Genomic DNA, 24,225 nt, shown 5'->3' on the forward strand with positions numbered 1-24,225 from the left:
AAAGAGCAAGAACAAAGTCAATTAAAGGTGGAGATGTTGCTGCCATACTTGACATCAGCATGTTTCACTTTTAAAAACGGTGATGAGGCTGAAGACTGCCCCAAAGCCATTTCTGTCACCTGGGCAGCCCTAGCCCCGAATCCCTAAGTCAGTGATTTCCAACCTTGCTCATCTCATGGCACACTGACAAGGTGCTAAAATTGTCAAGGCACACCATCAGTTTTTTGATAAGGCATGCTGCATTGCCAGCTGGGGGTTCACATCCCCTAATGGCCCTACTAATTGATGACCCTCCTCAAACCCCATGTAGCACACCTGCAGACCATTTGTGGCACACCAATGTGCTTTGGCACAGTGGTTGAAAATCACTTCCCTAAGTCCATGAGAGTTGCTGTTTGTGGCTACTTAATGGTGACAACTTCAGGCAATGTGGCAATTTCAGGCTGGTTTGGTGGTGTTCTCTCCAAGGACTATCCAGTTCAGGCCTGAACTCTACCACTGCAGGGAAAGCAAAGTGCCAGTGTTAGAAGAGTGAACAGGTCTCATTTATGAGCCTTTTTTCCTCCTCCAGGTTTGCTGCTACTTGAATAATACATGTGCGAGCAGGGTGTGATGTTTGGCATACATTTCAGCAGGCTGTTGCTATATATCACACCTGAGGCACAGAAGGAGCTGGCTGGGGCTCAAATGGCATCCTTCAACTCAAATATCCCAGCAGAGAGAGGCTGGGTGATTAGGTGATAGTTTGGAACTGAAAGGCCAGCCTGCCCCATTCTTTGCCACAAGGCAGGACTGCCACCCACAAAGACCAATTCTAATAATTCAGACTTCTGGGTGCCATGTTTCATAGAGCAGATGCTAATAGCTCCAGAGGAAACTGAATAGTCCTAGGGACTATGAGTGATCTGGTAAAGCCACCATAGCCCACTGGGCAGGGAGGGGAAAGAAACAAGACATAGTGCTTATGCATCTGACCTTCCCATGTGCCCTTGGGTACCTTCTGGGGTGACCGTGACAGATATGGCACCCTAGCACAGTCTTAGAACAGGTAGTTGCCGCCACCAGCTAGGGAAGGCCAAAATGGGGCACTTCCCACACCCTTCCTCTTGCCTGGAAAAATCCAATTAATAGGTTCCCTTGGCATGTTAAAGAAGTGATGGGTCAAGTCCCAACTTCTCCACTCCTATGGTACAATGTCTTGCTGTGTGTATTATCTACAAGATACAAGACGGGCAGTAGCTCTCTGTTCTGACTGAAAGTGGGGTGAACTTTAAAAAATGGAAAGGGTTTATTCAAAAGGATGTGGTTCACCAAAAACAGCAGTTTGTATTTACCACTGTGCCAGCAGACAGATACGTGATTAGTTCAAATTAACAGGGTTAATTAGCCCTTTGTCTCACCAGCACCCTCATCTTTGGCCTCTCTTGTCTCCGAGTGCATCAACCTCCTTGACTGTCTATTCCAAACCTGTGAACAGCAGGCAGCTCCTCCTGTCCTCATGTCTCTGAGGTATCCCCCTTCCTTGCCATTCCTTGCCAAATTTACCTTTCACTTCACTTGCAGAAGTGCACCATCTGCCAATGTTCTGTTGTGACGTCACAGCAGTTTAGCCAGTGGAAGGAGGGATCTCAGGCAGGCAACAGCCAGTTTAGGTGCAAGATACTTCTAGATTGCTTTCTCTCGCTTTGACACTTTCCTTGCCAGGCATTCCATCAAAAGAAACCAGAGGCCTCTGTTGAGTCAGGTTTCTTTCAACTCTATTACTTAGCTGGGAATTCCGCACTTGGAATCTGTTCTGCCACCTCTGTGCAAACTTACTTTCTCTTAATGTGCCCCCCTCTCTTCTACGCTTGGTTGCCCCAGAGCTGGCTGTCTATATGCACTAGGTATACACAGAACCAGCTCTGAACAACTTGGAATCAACTCCTAGAGCATGTAAGGAGAGAAAGAAGTCTGTCCAGGTACATCCATTTTTCTTTGATTAACCTACAAGAAGTGGAATTAGGAGGAAAGGGCTTTCTGGTCCAAGTGGGCCAGTTCCAGGCGCTCTCTGGTTAGAAAGTGAGTGGGCTAAACAGGAGACCTGGCAGGCACATTTCAAAACAGGGGAGAAAGGAGGGGCAGCAGCTGAAACTGACAGCTGTGGAAACCAGCTGTATATTTTATAGGCTGCCTCTGGAAGCTGCCCAGGCAGTTAATTTTTGGGTCGCATTTACTGCTGGCTCACTTGGCAGAAAGGAGCACTCCTTGAAAAGACCACTGTACAAACCTAGTTTGCCTAGTTTCTTGTTTTATTTTATGAAACTTCAAGACCTCCTTCCATGTCTCCTTGCGACTTCTGCACTCCTATTCACTCCCCCTATTAATGCTGGATGTTTTCAGACCAAGCAACAATCCAATATCTGTACAACAACATAATATCTGTACTCAGTTGCTGCAAATGAACATCCTGGGGCAAACAGAAGTGGGGGTGGGGGCTGACTTGATCGGGAGTGTGGTAGGGCAGAAGATTAAGCTCTGTTCCTCATGCCATGGTCCCAGTCTGGTTGGGGGGGGGGGATTGATTGATCCAACTGCTATTTATTTAATTTTTAAAAATGCATGCCAATCCGGACCAGATTCTTAAAATAATATCTGACCCTAACACAAATTCTTAAAAACGTTTTCACCCCAGTTGAATAGTTTTTTTAAAAAAAATATTTAGAGGGAAAAACCCAGGAAAAATGCTTCTGGGTAAGAGTATGACCTTATTGCATGCAAACTGCTTCAATTTTAAAATGGGGGGGGGAGGAATTGGAGTCCATACTCAATGACATGAGAAATGCACAGATTAGTCGTTATAGATACTATAACTTCTTTATTATTTGGCATGTTTCAGTGCTGAAAGAGTAGTGGGCCAAAACGAACCCCACACTTCCCAAGTCTGGCCTGCTCCTCTTTTGGAGAATTGAGGGTACGCGCAATATACAGCAGAAGATGGGGCGGTACAGATTTGAGTCTCTGGATGAGAGCCAAACCAATCTTGTGTAAGCAATGTCATGGTAGCCTAAAAACATCCAGACTTCAGCAACTCCTCCTCTCCACCCACCCTGCATGCTGAGTGTAGACAGGGATGAAAACATGCACACTGAACTCACCCACACTTATGAATGCTTATAAATCCTTTGCTTTCAGCTGTTGTATGATAACACAAACTGTTTGTAACTGTTTAACACCACCAACAACAAAAAAAACAAAACAGCCCCTGTTGTTAATTTGCAGAAAAAAAGAGGGCAGTGGGGCTCATGCCTGCCTGGATGTCATGGTTTCTTGGTCTGAAGCCCTGGCCTCTAATCCCAGTTGTCTGGGTGTAAGCTATAGTTACTCAGTTGTTCAGAGAAAGGAATACTGCATCTGTTCAATCATTACTTGACACATTTGAATTAAAAATGGGTTCTAGGGCTGAACTCCAATTAAGCTGGTTTCAATTAAGCTGTGTTCAATGACAGGCTCTTTCTGCTACCCATTCTCCACCCACAGCACATGTTCAGACCAAAGCATACATTTTGCATCTAGAAAGGCCCAAATTTAGTCCCTGGCACCGTCATGTCCAGGGAACGCCTGTACCATGGCAGGGTAAGATGGTGGAAAGTAGATGCTAGATGAACAAGACTGGGCTGGGCTAGACAGACCAATCATCTTGGTATAAGGCAGGGGGTTGCCAACCTGCAGCACACCATGTGCCACTTTTTATGTACAGCATCTTGAACAAGCCACTACACCTTATTTTGGTTCTCTCTGGACCAGCTTGAGTGGTTTCACCTGCCCATGTGACCTGATGAGTCTCCACTTGGCTGTGTTCACCCCACACTGGGCCTTGTTGTTCACACTCTGGGCTTTGCACCAGGAGAAGGGCTGTGCAGTTCCAATCATAGAGGCTTGTGGCCATGACAGGCCATGTGGCCATGACAGGCAACTCTGCACATGCTGCGTAGGACGAGTTTGTGCACTACTACTATCATGCATGCTGAAGGTTGGCCACCCCTGCTGTAAGGCAACATCCCATCTGCTCTCCTGAATGAGACCAAACCAGCTACTTGGGCTTGAGTCATTTCCATGGATCTGAGTTATCAAGATGACTTCTATTCATCAAACAAAGATTACTTTCTGCTTTCTGGTATTATGAGCCAGCAGACTGTGTTGGCTGTTTGATGCAATGATGTCTGCTTTTCTTTCTGGCAAGGTTCTGGTGCCCTTAACAGCTGCCTGAAAGAGGGGGATTCAACAGGTGCAGATTTCTCCCATCATAGCATCTCTGTGACTTTGTCACACAAGAGCAATTGTTTGACTGTGATTTTGCTCATATCAGGTGCAGGACAGGCGTTAAAAAGACATTAAGATTTTGTTGAAACCGACATCACCTCCTGGGTGAATATGATTCTGTCAGGTCCAGTCTGTCCTCTCTGCACTTGCAGGTGCCCAACCCACCCTCACAGTCCAGCCACCCAAGCATTCAGCCAGCTGCTGTGGAAGGGTGACGTAATGTGGAACAAGTGCAGCTAGCCAGGCCCTGCACACGATGGCTGCCTGCATTGCGCTGTTTTCCCCACCCCTCTGCTGCAAGCATATCATTTCCCGGAGAGCGAGACAGAGCGTTTATTTAGTGCACTGAGTTCATTAGCAGCTGTGGCTGAGAGCAGGAACAGCGCAGCAGCACACTGAGCTAGTTCCCAGCAATGCTGGCGGTGTCGCTCCATGGCTCGCTGCAAAACACTGTGCTGAGCAGTTTGAGTGGAGCATGCTGCAAGGAGCCCATTCCGAGATGTTCATCTCTAGCCTATTTGCCATGACAACAACTGCTTCAATGCGCAATTTGTCGAACTAGGTATCCTGCGGCTCAAGCTTGTCTGGATGCCCTTCCTCCCTATTCAGGTGGTGGTTCCATAGGGTTTCACAGTATGTACTTACTCAGGTGAGTTTTGCTACTCAAGTGCAAAACAGGCAGAAATCTCCTTGAAGTGTGAAGGGCATGCTCTTTCAGAGACTTGGCAGTGGAGACTAGGAAAGGTTTGAGGCACCACTGTCAGGCTGAGCACTGAAGCATGGATGGAAGAGAATTCTGATATATTAAATAATCAACTCCAAATAAATTGAGGCTATGCCTCCAGCACAGCTTCTGTATCATTCTCCTTGTAAAGCAGGGCATAAAAGGGAGAGCTCTGCTGCTTTGGCCTGGATGCTGAAAAGCCACTGAACATGGGGGGGGGGGGGAGAAGAGAGAGAGAGAGATGAAATCTGAGATCCCAGGCAGCCACTGTCAGTTGGGCTTAATATACTCAGGATAAGAGAGTGCAATACGTTATAAGTCACAGCCTAGAGTTGCCAATATTTTTATGGGCAGTGGCCCTGTGCCTTTTAACAGAGATCAGCAGGCAAAACTTTCCCCTCCCCACTGGATACAGAGATGAAACAATGGGAAAAGCTTAACCAAAAGCAGAGTCCCTCTGTCCAAGAAAAACCAATGTGAGTTGCCAGGGAGCAGCACCTTCTAACTTTGCAAAGTGGTCAGGTACAGACAGCATCACAAATACCCAGATTGCTCACTGCCTTGCCAAGGACTGCCTGCTTCGCTCTTTGCCTCCTGCTGTCATATGTTCCTTTGCCAAACACCAGAGGGCCCAAGGCAGAGATGGGTATAACTGGCAGGATCATGCTTGGGTGGAAAAGTGCTGCGGCACAGCTGCCTGTTAGAGAGTACTGATTTCTGGCATATGCCAACTCCTGGGTGGGGCCAGAGGGGAATCCAGCATGTGAAAACATTGGCCAGCTAAGGTTATAGTATTAGCTTAGGGCAGGGCTGTATATTCTATATGGGGGGGGGGGGGATATTACCTCTGAATTCTGCTCCACAGTATGTGCGTTGAGGACTCTAGCACAACTTGCAGGTCAATACATAATGTCATGCCTTGACCCTTAGGCATGGAGGCCATTGTGCATGTGCAGTAGCTGTTCTGGATCCATTTTGGAGCTTGTTTTCCTATAAGGCAGTGGTTCCCAAACTGTTAGCAGTGGTGTTTTGGGGACTGCAGCATTCTCATGAAAAACATGCTGCCCTTTACAAGGTGCAGGACTGTAGCCCTAATGGGGAGCCACAGCCAATGGCCCATTAGGGCAAGGGAGCTGAATCTCAAAAAGGTTTGAGAACCATGGCAATAAGGAAAAGGAGCTGTCCAGCATGCTGAAGCCCCCACCCCAATGACCAAATCCTACCTTGTTCACAACCCTGTACATTTTCAGATGTCAGAAGCTAAAATGTTTTATCTGAATGAATGATGTTTTAGGACACAGAACTCTCTGCTTCCGCTTTGTAAATCATAGTTCCCTTGGCTATACATGGCTATGAAGGAAGCCCTGGTCCTGCTGGTTCAGGATTCTATTCAGAAACTCTCCTCTGGCTCCACAAATTCTCAGAGAACAAATCCAACATGCATGAGATATAAGTTTACACCCTATCCTGACAAGCAGGGTGGTCCTGCTTCCTTAGCTTTCTGTGCCCGTTTTCAGGTGAAGGGTATTGTAACTTGCATTAGTGCTTTTGAGGTTAGGACCACAAAGCACTATGGTCTGATTTTTTTGTATTCAGCACAAGATAGCTGCAGCGTAGCCTTGTTGCTTTCATAATGTGACCATATGGCTTTTCAAATCAACTGCTATACACCCAAGTTTTCTTCAGTTTCACAACTATGCCTAGATGCTCCTAGGACCAAGCTTTAATGTCAATAAATATTTTTAAAAGCTTGATTAGCTAGGAAGATTAGAGGATCAAGAGCCAATTCCAGCAAGCAGATGGCAACTGGTGATGGTGCAGCAAGGAGATTTATATGGAATAATGTGGTAGGAATCAGGAAGCCATTAGCTAAAACAGCTTCTTGATCCAAATAAAGCAGTTTATCACCTACCTGACAATGGGAATCAAAACACTGGTGTAGGCAGTGGTTGAGTTCATGTATCTAGAGATCTTGCAAACTAATGTTATAGAAAGCCTTTGTCCACATGGAGACCTTTTCTACCACAAGTAACCACATTCAGCCCCAATTAATGATGAATCTAGAATTAGCTAGCAAGAATTCCACAGTCCACGTCTAAGCACCTCTGCTGCAGATTCATTACAAGGCTTTGGGCATATTAGACTGAGTTTCCCATTTGTACAATCGGAAGTGACTTGCCTCCCAGGGTTCTTGCAAGATCATACTATCCAAATTGAAAAAGGGATACAGAGTAGGAACTGTGGTTAGTATTCAGATTAAAAAGGAAGAGTGAGTAGGACCTATGGTTGGCTCATTAGGCCCAAGGAATATTATTATTATTAACAGGCAACCTATCATTAGAATTGTTTATAATTTCTCATGTTGGCTTCATGTTTCAAAGAACTTTGCATGACGAAGAGGTCTATAAAACTCAAACTTTCATATGAATATACATTTGTTTGTCAAACAAACTATCTTTCCTTGTATAAAATTACTACTCTAAAACTACAGCTTAGCACAAAAGAGGGGGTGTATCATGAGATCAAGGGAGCTGCTGATCTATCCAAGTACTGTATCAGAGTTGTTAAAGGGGCAGCCACACCCTCCAAAATCCTTGAAACATCCTGTTCCACCTTTGCTGGCTAGAAGCCTGGGACATCTGCAGCCTCCTAGGCACTACTGCCCCACCCTCCACTCATAGCATGTGCTGCTTGGAGTGAGGGGGAGGGAGGCTGGGGCCATCAGCCATATGAAGTATAGAGCTGCCTTAGCCAGTTTGGTGCATATAGGTAAAGTCATCCCCTGGCTGGGCCTAGGTACCCAGAGGATGGGTAGGCAAAAGCCCCACCTAAAAGTGACATAATGCCACCTGTATACCCAGGTGTTGCTAAAAACAGATAACCCTGCATAACTTTTTCTCCAGTTGTTTGGGATGAATGGCACTTTTGAAGTTCTTCATTTGCTGGAAGAACAAACCATACCCAAGATAATAAGAACTGCCTTTGATGGCATTGCTCTCTAGGCCAATATCATGTTCCAACAGGGTCCAGTCAGATGCAGCAGGCAACTTACAAGGGCTTGAAGATCACTGGTAATTTGTCCCCATGATCTGTTGTTAATACCCAACATTTGTACAGCACTTTCTGCAAACACAAAGCACTTCACTTGTATTATGTTAAGGTCCCTCCATCAACCCTGTAAAGTGTATTTATCTCTAGTATACAGCTGGGGAGCTGAGGCTGAGGGGGACTGGCTTGCCTAGTTTTCATGGCAGAGGTCAAGAACGCCCGCTCCACTGTTTTATGTTTTAGCCAGTAGGCTACACTACTTCCCCTGGTGAATTCATCCACATCCCATTCTTCGAATGAAAAGAAATGGATCTTTACATTCCACAAGTAACTGTAGGAAAAATGAATAAGATACTATGTAGTTTACTTTGTTTACTAAGACTTTGGCATCTTGAGACTCTTCAGGCAAATCAGCTGTGCTGGCATACATACTCTTAAGATCCTTAAACCATCATGCCAGAACAGGCCCAGGCGCTATGATCTTCTTTGTGGCTCACGCGGGCTGTCTCCTCTCTACAGGAAAGGAGGCTCTACTGCCAGCTGAAAGAAAAATGCTCCCTACTTGGGATGGATGCCTTCCTTGCCAAAACTAGGCAGGAACTTTGCAGCCAGTACTGGCTGTCTCCTCCATGGATCATATTGCAGATATACAGCAAATGATAACGGTAAACCACTGCTGTTTTTGGCTGCCAGCACAAGAACAAACCCCACAGAGCTGAAACCAAAGGAGACTCATCCCGTGCAGAAGTAACAGAGCAATATCCCAACAGCAGCTACAGCCCTGGGGACCACAAAGTGAACACAGGAGAAGGAAAGAGGATGGAGATTTGCTTTTCTTTACAAACTGCTTTATAAACTTTTTTCTTGAAAAGTGGTATATAATATTCTTAATATACTACTGTACCATCCTCCCATTGGTTGGGAGCTTGGATAACTGTTTTCTACAGAGCTTGCTTGATGTTAGAGTCCTGCCCAAGACCATTTTTTAAACATCATGCTCTGCCTTAGAATGTCTGAAATGATCATCAAAACTATCTTTGGAGGATACAAAAATTGCCTTTCCCTCATCAGTGAAGAACTCACAACCCCATTCCTATTGCTTTAATAGACAGGACTCTGAGATGAGAGAGAAGCTTACAGAAGACTTGAACAGAGGTGTTTCTCATGAGCATTTTTTAACCAAATGGGTGCCCCCTGATCCCAGAGATGGCACCAGATGCATAAGTGTTTTTCTGGATCACTGCTGATGTTTAAAGCCTGGAGGGAGGCATGTAGAAATCCCCCACAAGAGACTCACAGTAGTGCTGAGTTTAGGCATCACCCTCATCTACTGAATGTATCAAGGGATTCTTCAGTGGAACTTTAAATCTGAGTTAGGGATTACCCAGGTTCTCATACACAGTCTACTGAAATTCATCTTCCTATGATGGACTTGCAGCTATCTATAATTTGTTAACCATTTTCAAAATCAGCCACTTAATACCCAAACTATGCAAAAATACAAAGGAGAAAAGCAGAGTAAAACTCATAGAATCTACACCCAGCCAGCAGCAAGAGTCCTGCCTAAAGCAGTCTTTGCCAAAGAACAATTCCTTCATCTCCAGTTAAGGATATTCTTGGGGATTACTCTGAGCTTGGCAGCTACACTTCTCTGCTGGATGAGCCCACCTGAAAATCCTTTCAAAAGTTAGTCCAATTTACTTTCAAAGACAATTAAGGTTCTACTCTTTCTCATTTTCTGTCCAGCCTAACACATTTTGCTTGTGGGGTGGCCTCATTTTTTTTGTTCTATTGCCCATAACAAACAAGAACAGAAGCCATTCTATTTTGAAGGCAAACCCATGACATTTTTTGTAGACTGCTGTCTCTTATCAAAGCTCATACACGCAACATTAGTTTAAATTTTCTTCATAATACAGAGTTTTCAGAACATCCATTTCTGTTGCTTTTCAGATTCCATTAACTTCTACTGAGGTGACCAGAACTTACCCTAGGTTTCATTGTGAATAGGATGGGAAAATTAGCACCAAAAGATATCATTGCAGAACTTTTTAAATCCCCTGCTGCATATTCCATGGATCTTCCTGAGCGTTTGGAAGGGCCACTCTCTTGAGGTCACGAACTGGCAACCACTAATAACACTGCAATGACCCTGTCACTTGGAGAAAGCAAGGCTCTCCCAGAAAGCTTCCACCTCAAATTTCCTCACTGTGGTGGGCAATAATTTCAACACTGTAGTAATTGCAAAGAATAATCACACCATGGTCACCATAGCACTAGACAAAAGACCAGCTACAATGATGATCAGTGAATATCCCAAGGCTATTACAAACTGCTCCTTCTGTCCAAGAACCCTGGGAATTTTAATTTTATGAGGGTGTGGAGAGCTCTGTGTTAAAGATCCTTTCAGAAAACAACTCCCAGACTCTCTTGGTTGGGAGCTACAACAGTTAAACAGATTTGAGACTGGTTTAAATGCATAGTATAGGCATGCCATAATGTTGTAGTGTAAGGCGATATTCAAAAGATTTTTATGTAAGACCTTCCTGAATCCAGCTTAAACCTTTCGTTCCAGTCCTGTTCTTTCACCTGGTGTCAATTCTCCAATGCTAAACAGAGGCATTAGGGTCAACTTCTTCCTATACCACTTTCCTGAGACAGCTCTAGAGGCAAAATGATATTTTTTTTATTCCCAGGTGCATCTCTCCACTGCCATCCCTTTCCTGGGTTGCTGAGGCTCTTTACAGAATGCTGCTAGAACCACCAAGCAGCAAGGAAGGGAAGCTGGCTGGGCTACATGCAGGAGGTAATAGTCTCAAAAGAGGAGAAGATTGGAAAGAGAATAGGTTTAAGATTGATGGGACAGTGTGACTGGCAGAGAGATGTGGAAGAAATTAAAGTTTGAGAGTAGAACAAAAATGTTAGCAGAGAGGGAGGCAAGGGTGGATGTAAGAGAATAATCAAGAAAGTAGAGGAGAAAAATGGTAAAGTACACCTGGGAATTCTGAATGATGCAGAGATTTGTGGCAAGAGCTGCAAAAGTAAAAACCGTTTCCTCCATCATGGGTCACTCCATTATTCAGTGTGCAATGCAACTCTGGTTTGGAGGCATTAACTACCCTGTTCAATAACTTGCAGTATGAACAGGAAACACAGTAGTATGGACTGGGATATCATCAACTGCTAAATATCCCAGCATCATAGACCCCAAAGTATCAAAAGAAACAATGCACTTGATCGAGTGCAAAAAAAAAAAAAAAACCAGACCACCAAGCCTTTCAAGGAAAAGAAAAAAAATTCCTTTTCATATTGGCAGAAATTGATGTACGTATGACTAATGTGCAAAGAAGCCAAGGCCTAAATCTTAGGTACAATGCAAGGATCCTACATGTTTCTGCTCCCTTTCAGTCTTGGCTGCAGCTACCTTTCCAGAGTCACAGAATCTATGCTCACTCCCTAAATAGAGGGACAATTTCACAGGGGTGCCCATGGGAGCATATTGGCAGTTTCCTCACATTACCTGAGTAACAGTTTTACCCGATAGCTATAATCTCCAGGAAGGTAGATAACAGATGCCAAGGTGGACTTGGAAGATAAGCAACCTGCCAGTCAGAAGACGAGGCTGACTTGACAGTTAAAAAAATGTTGTTCCATGAGCACTTTGCATCGAGATTGTCTCCTTCCACTGCCATCAGGTTACAGATTTTACTGCTTGCTAATGAGCCCTTGTTAGGCAGCATCTGCCTTCATTATGCAAGCATCGAACATGCAATAGAGCATTTGCTTCCTCTTCTAATAGAACTGGCCAAAAAAAAACAATCTTTGAAAGCACCATTTTAAATTTACAAAACCACCACTTCACATCACTTTGCTTCCCTGGAAGATATTTGGGAATAATTCTGTTTACACCCTGAAGGCTTTTATAGAATAGTCTTTATGAAGGAGGTAATAGTCTGCCTTTCAGGAGGTAATCATCAAAATTCTGTGATTCGGATCTAAGGAATTTCTATTGGTTAAACAGAGGACATCTGCAATGGTTAAACAGAGGACATCCACAAACATAAGAAGAGCCCCACTGGATCAGGCCCATCTAGTCCAGCTTCCTGTATCTCACAGTGGCCCACCAAATGCTTCAGGGAGCACACGAGACAAGACACAACCTGTGTCCTGGTGCCCTCTCTTGCATCTGGCAATCTGAGGTAGCCTACCTCTTTTACACAGTAACTGCTTACAATTTTCCATAGTTCAGGTGCTGCAAGCCCTACTCACAGTATTATATTATGCACACACATACATATGGATGTATGTGTACATCCTCTTCTTCTTCGCTGTTCTGCTGAAGCATGCCTTTGGAACTGCAACAGAAGGCATCTATCTCTGGACCAGATCAGATGGAAAGCTCTTCAACCTCTCCAGACTGAGAGCAAAGTCCAAAGTCCAGCTGAAATGTCTTCCTCTTTGCCGACGATGCAGCTGTCACTACCCACTCTGCCAAAGATCTCCAGCAGCTCATGGATCATTTTAGCAAGGCCTGCCAAGATTTTGGACTATCAGCTTAAAGAAAACACAGGTCATGGTTCAGGATGTGGACTCACCCCCCTGCATTACAATCTCTGCACATGAACTGGAGGTTGTCCATGACTTTGTGTACCTTGGCTCAACGATCTCCAACACTCTTTCTCTCGATACCGAGCTAAACAAACGCATCGGTAAAGCAGCTACCATGTTTTCCAGACTCACAAAGAGAGTCTGGTCCAACAAGAAGCTGACGGAACATACCAAGATCCAGGTCTACAGAGCTTGCGTCCTGAGTACACTCCTGTACTACAGTGAGTCATGGACTCTTCGCTCACAACAGGAGAGGAAACTGAATGCTTTCCACATGTGCTGCCTCCGACGCATTCTTGGCATCACCTGGCAGGACAAAGTTCCTAACAACACAGTCCTGGAACGTGCTGGAATCCCTAGCATGTATTCACTGCTGAAACAGAGACGCCTGCGTTGGCTCGGTAATGTCGTGAGAATGGATGATGGCTGGATCCCAAAGGATCTCCTCTATGGAGAACTCGTGCAAGGAAAGCGCCCTACAGGTAGACCACAGCTGTGATACAAGGACTTCTGCAAGAGGGATCTGAAGGCCTTAGGAGTGGATCTCAACAAGTGGAAAACCCTGGCCTCTGAGTGGCCCGCTTGGAGGCAGGCTGTGCAGCATGGCCTTTCCCAGTTTGAAGAGACACTTGGCCAACAGTCTGAGGCTAAGAGGCAAAGAAGGAAGGCCCATAGCCAGGGAGACAGACCAGGGACAGACTGCACTTGCTCCCAGTATGGAAGGGATTGTCACTCCCTAATTGGCCTTTTCAGCCACACTAGACGCTGTTCCAGAACCACCTTTCAGAGTGGTTCCATAGTCTTTCGAGACTGAAGGTTGCCAACAACAACATATGGATGTCATTGGAGGCTGTCACCCAATTTGAGAATCTAAGTCAATTAATCAAGCGTCTTAGTTGATTAACAGTGTAATCCCAAGCATTTCTACTCAGAAAGTCAGTCCTACTGCATTTAGGGTGTGCAGGACTGCAGCCAAACAGCAAAAAAAAAAATAAATAAATAAATAAAAATTAAGTTAGCATAATTTGTATACAGGCAAGAGTAATTGTTCTGAAGGAATAAGCATCCTCTCTTTGATTTTAGGTGATGCTTGCTTGTGCTGCAGCAGCCATCATCTTTGAAGAGGCAGTTCTTCCTACTGAGAGAGAAAAGGAAGAAATATCTCTCTTATGGTGGTGTTTCTTACTTGTACTTTAAGTGTTTGTATTTAAAATGTTTAAAAATCTGCTCCCAATTAATTGCAGGCATTTTTAGTTGATTAGAAAGCTTTTCATCAGTCTAGCCAATTTATTTTACTTTGATATAGCTGCAAAACTTTAATAAAGCTAAATTTAAAAGATTCTTGAGTCTCACTGACTGACTGGTGAGGTTATTGAAACGGTATATAGCAATCCAAGACACAGGTGGAATGGAAGTTGGGCTTCATGTTCTGTTTTCATCAAGCTATTACCTGTCTGAAAGCCCTCTAGATACAACAGGTTTGTAGGTTATATTAGCTGTCTGAGGGCTTGGATTTGGGGGGAGAGCAGCCAGAAGCATGCATCTATGCTGCAGAATGGAAGTCTCATCATTTACTAACAAATTTGTAAAATTTATCAACCTGCTGGTATCTAGAGAGTCCCAAAGCAGATAACAATCTTTTAAAATTAAAATGCAGTAAAAAGCTAAAGCAAATAAATATTTAAACACACACACACACACACACACACACACACACACACACACACACACACACACACACACAGAGAAAAATATGCTCCTAAGAAAGCCCTACACTTGTACTTGGAGCAAACTAAAGTGACATGATGAGCAAGGCCGTGCTGGGACTTTGGTGCCAGCCTGCTTCCTTTGTTCCTGTCTAGTCATCTTCTAAGTAAGTGGAGGGATAGAGAGAGAAAAAGGCGGCGGGATGTGCTCCAATTCTGCTTGGAATTATGCAGGTTGGATCTTTTTCTCAGTACTCATTGTGGAGGTGACAGAAAAGGGAGTTGACCAGTTACTGTATGACAATTTTGTTACAAAACTTTGTGTCTTTCAGGAATATATCTCCCCAGAAGAATTAAGACCCATTAAGAATTTAAAGAGAAGCACTACTCAAGCTGTCTTTTATCCAGAAAGTAAAATCAGTGCAGAGATGGAAATAGGGCCTTTTCATAGAGGCAGCCCTGCTACCATGGAACTCCCCTCCACCGAGTAATGGAACTTTCTTGCAGTAGTCTGTTCTGAGTGGGTTTTATGTTTATGGGTATAGTGATATTTTATAACATTGCATTTACAGCTTTTGTAAGCTGTTGAGCCTCTCTCTCTCTCATGAAAGAGAGAGCAAGATACAGACTCTAAGCTCTATGAGAAAACCATCTTTCTACATACATACTAGAGCTGTTCAACCCATTTTTGCCCAGCCCACAGGTGTACACATTTGGCTTAACTGAGAAAACCCTGTGCCCGTCTTATTTAGTTTCAGAATTAGTGTTTCAAAGCATCCCTTCCCATTTATTATACAGATGTTCCAGACTTGGCTGGGCCCCTACTGGGCAGGCCTATGTATCCAATATAAAACTGTTTCAAAAGTTGTCTTCTGATATAATCTTTTCACAGAACTAAAATAAATATACAGGAAAAGGATGCATTTTCTCTTTTGGCTGTGAGTATTCAAATATATTTGTGAAATTCAATTGCTTGGCAACATGGAGAAGTTTCTTTGGAATGGAAACAGTATGGCAGCAATCCAGCACAAGTGCATCTTTGTACGTGGCAGGCCTTCGAACACCCTCCCGTGAAACAAAGCAAATAAATTGCTGAAACTGCGGCAACCCTCCTGAGTTAATTGAAGCCCTGAGCTCTATATAACTCTCACCAACGATTACATCTTTGAGATGTTGTGAAGAAAGAAAAAAGCCCCCCAAACAAGGCAGCAATCAGATAGTAAATAATGCATCCATATTGCCACAGAGAAACATATTATTTCTTGACTTGCAAGAGCTATGAGAAAGAAAGAAGTCTTAAGTTCTGCCTTTGGCAAGAGAAGAGGCATTTTTATGCCACCTGAAATATTTATCTTGCAAGTGAAACCACACAGTGTGGGGAGGTCTTTTATGAAAGCATCGCCGACATCTTGTCCTGAAGACTCTGCAAGATTTGAAGGACTCCAAAGGGCCAATCCATCACATCAGTTGTACCATATATTTCTCAAACATCTGGCGTTGGTAGCATGCAATGCTGTCCAGCACCCACTCACGTGCAACTACTGTAGCACCACACTGCAGCAGAATCTCTGCAACACAAAACCAACAGTGAAACTTTAATGTCCATGCACTCTTCTCCCCCCCCCCCCCAACTCTTAGGGATCTAGAGTGGGCTCTCTGCAAGAGCATCTTTACTGAATGACCTTGCAAAATGCTAGCAATGCAGAGATGGTGAGGGCCAGCTCCTGGAAGTGGGTTTGCATTGTTATTGTAACATCCCCCCCTTTCCATTTTTCATTAAAAATTAGTTTTGCCAGCATGCAACATTGGGAACAAAAAATGCATCTGTGGGCATGCATGTGCACATGTGAGCCAAGTCTACCCTCCCTCATGCAAGCCACCACTGTCCCCCATCTCCAATGTGAAGTTTAGCCCAGGGGCACAAGTTACAAGTGCTAATCTGCTATTAAAATGCGAGACTAGAGAAAGGCTATGACAAGTGACTAAAACTGTTTCTAGTAGGCACCTACAAATCCACTTGCCACATTCTCTAGGGTAATATTCCTGGCCCTCTAACAACCAGGATGCACTGCAATATATAAATCAACTCTAGGGAAGAAGAGCTCATTTGCATCGTAGCTTCAAGAAAAACAAAAAAAAACAACCACAGGAATCTTCCAAGCAGCAGGAAAGCTCCCTGCTACTCCTCACATTCCATACCCTAAGTGCAAATGAGAGAAGATTCAGTCTCCCATCCAAGTCTTCTGTAGGCTAATGGCTTGAGGGAGACAAGAGGTTGATGGTGATCACAAATAATGCTTGGCTAGTAAGTGAAGCTAATATTTGTGAACTCCTGGGGCCCATCATAGTATGGCTAATTCTGTTTCTTCTAGGCAGAATCTGCCATGGCTGGTATTTATTATCCCAAACCAGCAGACAATTGGACACTTTATAATGTGTGTTATCTCCGGAGAAATGGACAGCAGCATAATCTCACCTTGACAGGCAGCGACTTCTACCCAAGCATCAGGCTGAACAACCACCACAGCATCAGACTTCTAAGGGGTTGTGAGATAAGAGACAAGAATGAAGAGAGGGTGGCATTAGCTGAGCTGCACAGGATCAATTTCTTCCACCTGTCTGCAAGAAGAGATAACGGTGGGGCAGGCAGTTCTTCACCGCAGCTCTCCCAACCAGACGGGTAAGTTCAAGAGGATAAACCCCACAGAAGGGTATAAAATTTAGTTTTGGTAGTGAAGCAACCATGAGGATAGTGGAAAGCAGTGTTGGAGGGCCATGTCTGATGGTAGCACAGGCTCAGCCTATGAACTACACTGAAAATTGCAATCTCTCTGATGTATGCACCTCAGTGACCTTTTGTTCATGGGTCTTTTCTCAATATAGTGAGAAATTGCCTGTGCACTGCATTAATCATGGAGGGCCTGCTTCATGTCTTGATACCTGGGGTAGTTCAGATAATAGGGATGTGGGAATATCATCTTGGTTGTGGCACCAAGACAATGGAATTCTATCCCATAGGAGGTCAAGCTCACTCAGTCTCTGGAGAGGTTTAACCATGCAATAAAACATTTCTATTTTGGTTAGCTTTCTGTTAATGGTGCTGTGTTCTGTAATTGTCAGCTGTTTGTTTTTGCAGCTTTGTTATGAGTTATTGTTTTAAAATATTGTGAGTCATCCTGATGATGCCCCTTTGGGGGTGCAAGAGCATGGTATAAACATTTTAAATAAATTCATTCCACACAGCTTCAGACATGGGAATGCTTGATTCCTATGATAAGCAAGTGCCTAGGAAGGGGATGTAACTCAGTGGCAGAGCATGCGCATAACATGCATATATTATGTTTCAGGCTACAGGAGTTCAGGTAGCATGATTAGGAAAAATTCTGCACATCTGCTACCAGCCAGAGGGTTAGACAAGTGGGCTGACTTGATAAAGTTAGATAAAGTGACTCTGTAGGATGGCTCTGTATGGTATCAGATGTACACTCACTCTTGCTCAACAGAAGCCATCAGACTATGGTTAGTCCATAAGCAAGGCTGGTCAAATTCATCAGTGCTTTAGAGTAGCTAGAAGGGGACAAACAGAATGTATGTATAGGGGTGGGGAATCTGGTTCATTTGCCTGTATCCATAATATTAAAAGTACACTTACGGTTGCACGTGCAAATAAGTGAGGTTGCTTCACAAGAGAGGCACCGCACAGCACTACCATCCACTCCAGTTGTTCTGAAAAAGTTACAGAGAGGGAGTGAGAATATAATAACTACAGTAGCAGAGCAGCCGACCCCTCCCCCCCCACCTCAAACCCAAATCAACCCCTCACATCAGTTAGGAGATGCACCAACAATTCTTTTTTAACAGAATCTGAGTGTCTTGTGAGCTGCTACTGCAAGACAGGACAACATACTGTGTCATTTGGAACAATGAACTATTCAAAGTGCAGAATTTAGTTCTGGACACAAAATTTGGCATCTTGAACCAAATTTCTAGTCCATTAAGCTATGAAGGTAAACTTGGAAAGGTGTAAACAGTGACTGTTTAGAAACCAGAGGGAACTAAGTAAGTTCAGAGTTGGAGCTTGAGTGGTCTGCATAGCTCACCTGCCCATACCTTCTGTCTAGCAGAAGCACAATAAATTATGCAAACTAGGTTAACAGATGCACATTAATTTGCAATGTATATTCAGGCAACAGAATCCAGTTGCTCCTGTAGGGGAATTTGAACAGAATATACAATTCAACCCTGCCCAGAGATAAATGCAACTAATTGATCAAACAATTTCAGAGTCCCTTTTTTGACAATATTAGTGAACAACCACCACTGAAAAATAACCGCTCTGCTGCAATCTACATGATATTGAGCCCCTGAGAATTCAGGAGGGTTGCTTTCACCTCACATCAACTCTCTTCAACTGGCTAAGATTCCCTTACCTGATAGCATGTCAGTGAATGGTCCATAGCAGCATATTTCTAGACCCTGGAAAAGCTGGAAAGACAGACAAGTGTGTTACTGGGGTGGCACAACACAATCCTGGAAACCAGAGATGTAGAATTCCTATAAGCATGAACCAAACTCCTGTTCAGGTGTGAATGCATACAGTTACTCTGATATCATCATCATCATCATCATCATCATCATCATCAGTATTTATATACCGCTTTTCAATGGAAAGTTTACAAAGGTATACAGAGAAAATAAAACAAACAACTAATGGCTCCCTGTCCCAAAAGGGCTCACAATCTAAAAAGATGCAAAAGAACACCAGCAGACAACCACAAGAAAAGACAGTGCTGGGGTGAGGAGGGCCAATTACTCTCCCCCTGCTAAATAAAAGAAGAGCACCCACATAAAAAGTGCCTCATACCCAGTTAGCAAGGATTATGAACAGAGAGAAAACACATACACGCATAAACTGGCATGTATTTTGAGTAGTTAACCAAAACTTTAAATGACACCAATTCTGATAATCTCTTTCCTCATCTACCTTTATGCACTGCCTTGCTCTTTCTGTTCTGTAAAATCTCATCTACTACCCATCACTGCCTCCTCCCATCTCCCTACTTTCAATTTTGCTGCTGTTCATGCTTGCAAAGTTCTAGTTCCTAGCAAGCTCACTCAGCAACATTTCTTCACTAGATCACAATACTCCCCAAAGAATTTCATGTAAAGTTTAATTTCACTTAAGCAGAAGCACATAATTGACATTGGCTCTTTGTTACCTTCCCAAAGTGGCTAAGGTAACTATGATGTCACATTCTGACTAGGCATGACCCCCCCCCCAAACAAAAGCATAGCAGCTAAGCAATGGGGGTGGAATAGGTAAACTGCCAAGGAGCAGAGACTTTGGAAAATAAGGATTTCATAAGACAGGGAGGTGCACAGGAGAGAGTTCACAGGGCATCTGACAGGAGTGAGTGTGTACTGCGGGGCACCACCTGTGAGCAGGATTCCCCCTAAAAATCAGTGCCGCTGTGCAGAGCCCCCCCATGACTGTGCAGTGGCTTCTTTCCAGCATTCAGCAAGGATGTCATTGCATCATCACCAACTTCCAGTTCAACCGAGCAGCTCAGTGGAGAGCTCTGCAGCCATTCAACTCAGCAGGAACACTGCCTGTAAGCAGTTTGATAGAATACTTTGCTTGAAGACTTTTATGCTTTAAATATCGGGCAAATCACAATTTCTCCAGGTCTTTTGCCACTTTATGCTGACAGTACCTGCTCACCCCTCTTTTTAGTCTTTTGCTGTTTTTAGTCTTTATATTTAATTTATTGATTTTATCTCCATTGTATGTTGCTCTGAGAGTGCCAACTGAACTGAAGGGTAGAGTGTAAGATTTTATAACTCAAATACATACATACAAATAAATCACTTGAAAGTCTCGGTTTTTTGCTTTCTACCACTCTGGTTAGCTCTAGTTAATCGGCAATGTAAGAAGAGCCCTGCTGGATCAGGCAGAGGGCCCATCTAGTTCAGCTTCCTGTGGCCCATCAGATACCTCAGGAAACACATGAGTGTGTATTGTATTGGCAACCTTCAGTCTCGAAAGACTATGGTATCGCGCTCTGAAAGGTGGTTCTGGCACAGCGTCTAGTGTGGCTGAAAAGGCCAATCCGGGAGTGACAATCCCTTCCACACCGGGAGCAAGTGCAGTCTGTCCCTGGTCTGTCTCCCTGGCTATGGGCCTTCCTTCTTTGCCTCTTAGCCTCAGACTGTTGGCAAAGTGTCTCTTCAAACTGGGAAAGGCCATGCTGCACAGCCTGCCTCCAAGCGGGCCGCTCAGAGGCCAGGGTTTCCCACTTGTTGAGGTCCATCCCTAAGGCCTTCAGATCCCTCTTGCAGATGTCCTTGTATCGCAGCTGTGGTCTACCTGTAGGGCGCTTTCCTTGCACAAGTTCTCCATAGAGGAGATCCTTTGGGATCCGGCCATCATCCATTCTCACGACATGACCAAGCCAACGCAGGCGTCTCTGTTTCAGCAGTGAATACATGCTAGGGATTCCAGCACGTTCCAGGACTGTGTTGTTTGGAACTTTGTCCTGCCAGGTGATGCCGAGGATGCGTCGGAGGCAGCGCATGTGGAAAGCGCTCAGTTTCCTCTCCTGTTGTGAGCGAAGAGTCCATGACTCGCTGCAGTACAGAAGTGTACTCAGGACGCAAGCTCTGTAGACCTGGATCTTGGTATGTTCCGTCAGCTTCTTGTTGGACCAGACTCTCTTTGTGAGTCTGGAAAACGTGGTAGCTGCTTTACCGATGCGCTTGTTTAGCTCGGTATCGAGAGAATGAGTGTCGGAGATCGTTGAGCCAAGGTACACAAAGTCATGGACAACCTCCAGTTCATGCTCAGAGATTGTAATGCAGGGAGGTGAGTCCACATCCTGAACCATGACCTGTGTTTTCTTCAGGCTGATTGTCAGTCCAAAATCTTGGCAGGCCTTGCTAAAACGATCCATGAGCTGCTGGAGATCTTTGGCAGAGTGGGTAGTGACAGCTGCATCGTCGGCAAAGAGGAAGTCACGCAGACATTTCAGCTGGACTTTGGATTTTGCTCTCAGTCTGGAGAGGTTGAAGAGCTTTCCGTCTGATCTGGTCCGGAGATAGATGCCTTCTGTTGCAGTTCCAAAGGCCTGCTTCAGCAGGACAGCGAAGAAAATCCCAAACAAGGTTGGTGCAAGAACACAGCCCTGCTTCACTCCGCTTCGGATGTCAAGAGGGTCTGATGTGGAGCCATCGAAGACAACAGTGCCCTTCATGTCCTTGTGGAAAGATCTGATGATGCTGAGGAGCCTGGGTGGACATCCAATCTTGGGGAGAATCTTGAAGAGGCCGTCTCTGCTGACCAGGTCGAAAGCCTTTGTGAGATCTATGAAGGCTATAAAGAGTGGCTGTCGTTGTTCCCTGCATTTCTCCTGCAGTTGTCTAAGGGAGAATACCATATCAGTGGTGGACCTGTTGGCTCGGAATCCACACTGCGATTCTGGATAGACGCTCTCTGCAAGTACCTGGAGCCTCTTTAGTACAACTCGGGCAAACAGCTTTCCTACAACGCTAAGGAGAGAGATGCCGCGGTAGTTGTTGCAGTCACCCCTGTCACCTTTGTTCTTGTACAGCGTGATGATGTTTGCATCCCTCATGTCTTGAGGTACTCCACCTTCTCTCCAGCAGAGACAGAGGATTTCATGCAGCTCAGTGACTATGATCTCTTTGCAGCATTTTAGGACTTCAGCAGGGATGCTGTCTTTTCCAGGTGCCTTGCCAAAGGCAAGGGAGTCCAGGACCACGTGAAGTTCTTCTAGGGTTGGTTCACTGTCAAGCTCTTCCAGCACAGGCAGGCACTCAATGTTGTTCAGTGCTTCTTCGGTGACTACATTTTCTCTGGAATATAGCTCAGAGTAGTGCTGCACCCAGCGTTCCATCTGCTGCGCCCGATCCTGGATGACCTCGCCTGTGGCAGACTTCAGAGGGGCAATGAGGGACATGAGTGTGTGCATGTGCACATATACATAGATGAAAAAGTAGTTCAAAAAAAGTTTTGCAGAGTTATTTATATGAGAAAAAAGAATCGGGCTTTTTAAAAAAGTCAGCATCCAAACTGAGGTGCAATGTCTCCCAACCCAACTGGCTGCAGTCTTTACGGTATGAACTGAGCCCCATGCAAAGAGCTTATAATGCAGGCCGAACCAGCAGGCCTCTAAATCTTCAGTTTGCTAGGGTGGGAATGCAAGGGTGGGAAGCACACTAAGAAGCACACTCTGGGGAAAGTCTCATAAGCAATCAGTTTAGAAGTGGTATATGCTCTGCTTTCATTTTATCTTCTTATCTATATATATAAAAAAACTAATGTCCTGACCGACTCATCAACGCCCAGCCCAAACCCCTGGACCTAGAAACATGAAATTCAGGGAGCGTATTCCTTCCATCACATAAGCACCCACCAAGGAATTTTTAGAAATTCAACCCCTGAGGAGATGAAAAGGGGTAAAATGTGTTTTCAGATTCCTCAGTATCTCTTATGCCTGATAAGATATATATAGGTCCAGCCTATTTATACACAGATTTTTTATACATGGATTTGACTCAACTCGAATGGCTCCTGCAAATGATAAAGAATGTGCTGATCCTTGGAGAAAGGGAAAAATGCAATCCTTTAAAATCAGTTTTTAAAACTGAACAGAATGGTCCCGATTCAATGAATGCAGCCCCAAAAACACCTGAGGAGGAGGTCCCTCCCCCCAGCTACAAGTGTATGGAGCCCTATGGGAAGCGAAGCAGCCTCACATAGCATTTACTCGCGAGTAGGCAGATGTGCCTTGGCTGGTGGTCAGACCAGGCAAAGAATGTGAGGACACCAGAATGGTCCCAATCCAATAGGACTGGAGTGCAACAAAAGCCCCAGAAGGCAGCCTCTCCCCCTCACTAGAAAGGACCAACAAAGAGGCTTGAACATCCTTTTTGCACTTGCAAAGTTTCCCTCACAGCCCAATCCTACCCACACTTTCCTGGGAGTAAGCCCAGCTGACTCTAATGGGACTTACTTCTGAGTAGACATGCATAGAATGGGGCTCTGAGGCTCCTATCCCCACTTTCCTGGGAGTAAGCCCCATTGACTCTAATGGTACTTAATTCTGAGTAGACATGCATAGAATTGGGCTCTCAGACTTGTAAAGTCAGGTAGGTATTTGTATTGATGTGCTTGAAATAGAAGGACTTTAAACTGGGCACTGGGGAGGGCTGAAAATCTCACTGATTCTTTTGGGGAGGTTATTGCAGGCAGACTACAGAGAAAACTCACTTGGTGGAACAGGACTGGCTCCCCCTTATTTAATTATTTCTTTTATTTTAATTTAACTATTTATAATTATTTATTTTAATTTGCTTGATGATGTTACTTCTGGCCATGACATCACTTCCAATGGGTCCTGGACAGGCAATCATTCTAAAAAGTGGGTCCCAGTGCTAAAAGTGTGAGAACTGCTGCAATAAGGTGTTAGTAAGTCGACACAGGGGTGTGTGTGTGTGTGTGTGTGTGTGTGTGTGTGTGTGTGTGTGTGTGTGTGTGTGACTCCACAACTTTTCAAAATCACTAAAATCAGAATTTGGAGGAATAATACCATCATGTTATATATCAATCAATGCATAATTTCATGCAGAATACAATGAAACAAACCACATTGAAATATCTGTGTTCTATCAAAAGGTACTGCCAAAAAACCAGTGGGGGTGGAGCAATGGTACATCACCACGCCCACCATCTGGGGTGTTGCCCCGCCCACTGCATGGGGTGACGTGCAAGCCTCCTGTACCGGGTGATGCAAATCCTAGTGACGCCACTGCACAAGG

General features: G+C 44.5%; 1 protein-coding gene across 1 annotated transcript in view; it reads right to left on the bottom strand.

Moving 5' to 3' along the window:
- Positions 1-15,363: 15,363 nt before the first annotated feature.
- Positions 15,364-24,225, bottom strand: part of BRCA1 (BRCA1 DNA repair associated) — an 84,843-nt gene continuing 75,981 nt past the window's right edge. Inside the window, exons 19-22 of the mRNA XM_066629218.1 lie at positions 18,819-18,873; positions 18,041-18,114; positions 16,865-16,925; positions 15,364-15,956 (exon numbers count right to left, since the gene is read on the bottom strand). Coding sequence (XP_066485315.1) covers positions 15,847-15,956; positions 16,865-16,925; positions 18,041-18,114; positions 18,819-18,873 — 300 coding nt within the window. The 3' untranslated portion in view covers positions 15,364-15,846. The remainder of the gene's footprint in view (positions 15,957-16,864; positions 16,926-18,040; positions 18,115-18,818; positions 18,874-24,225) is intronic.

The sequence above is a fragment of the Tiliqua scincoides genome, chromosome 5 (assembly GCF_035046505.1).
Source record: "Tiliqua scincoides isolate rTilSci1 chromosome 5, rTilSci1.hap2, whole genome shotgun sequence".
Lineage (NCBI taxonomy): Eukaryota > Metazoa > Chordata > Lepidosauria > Squamata > Scincidae > Tiliqua > Tiliqua scincoides.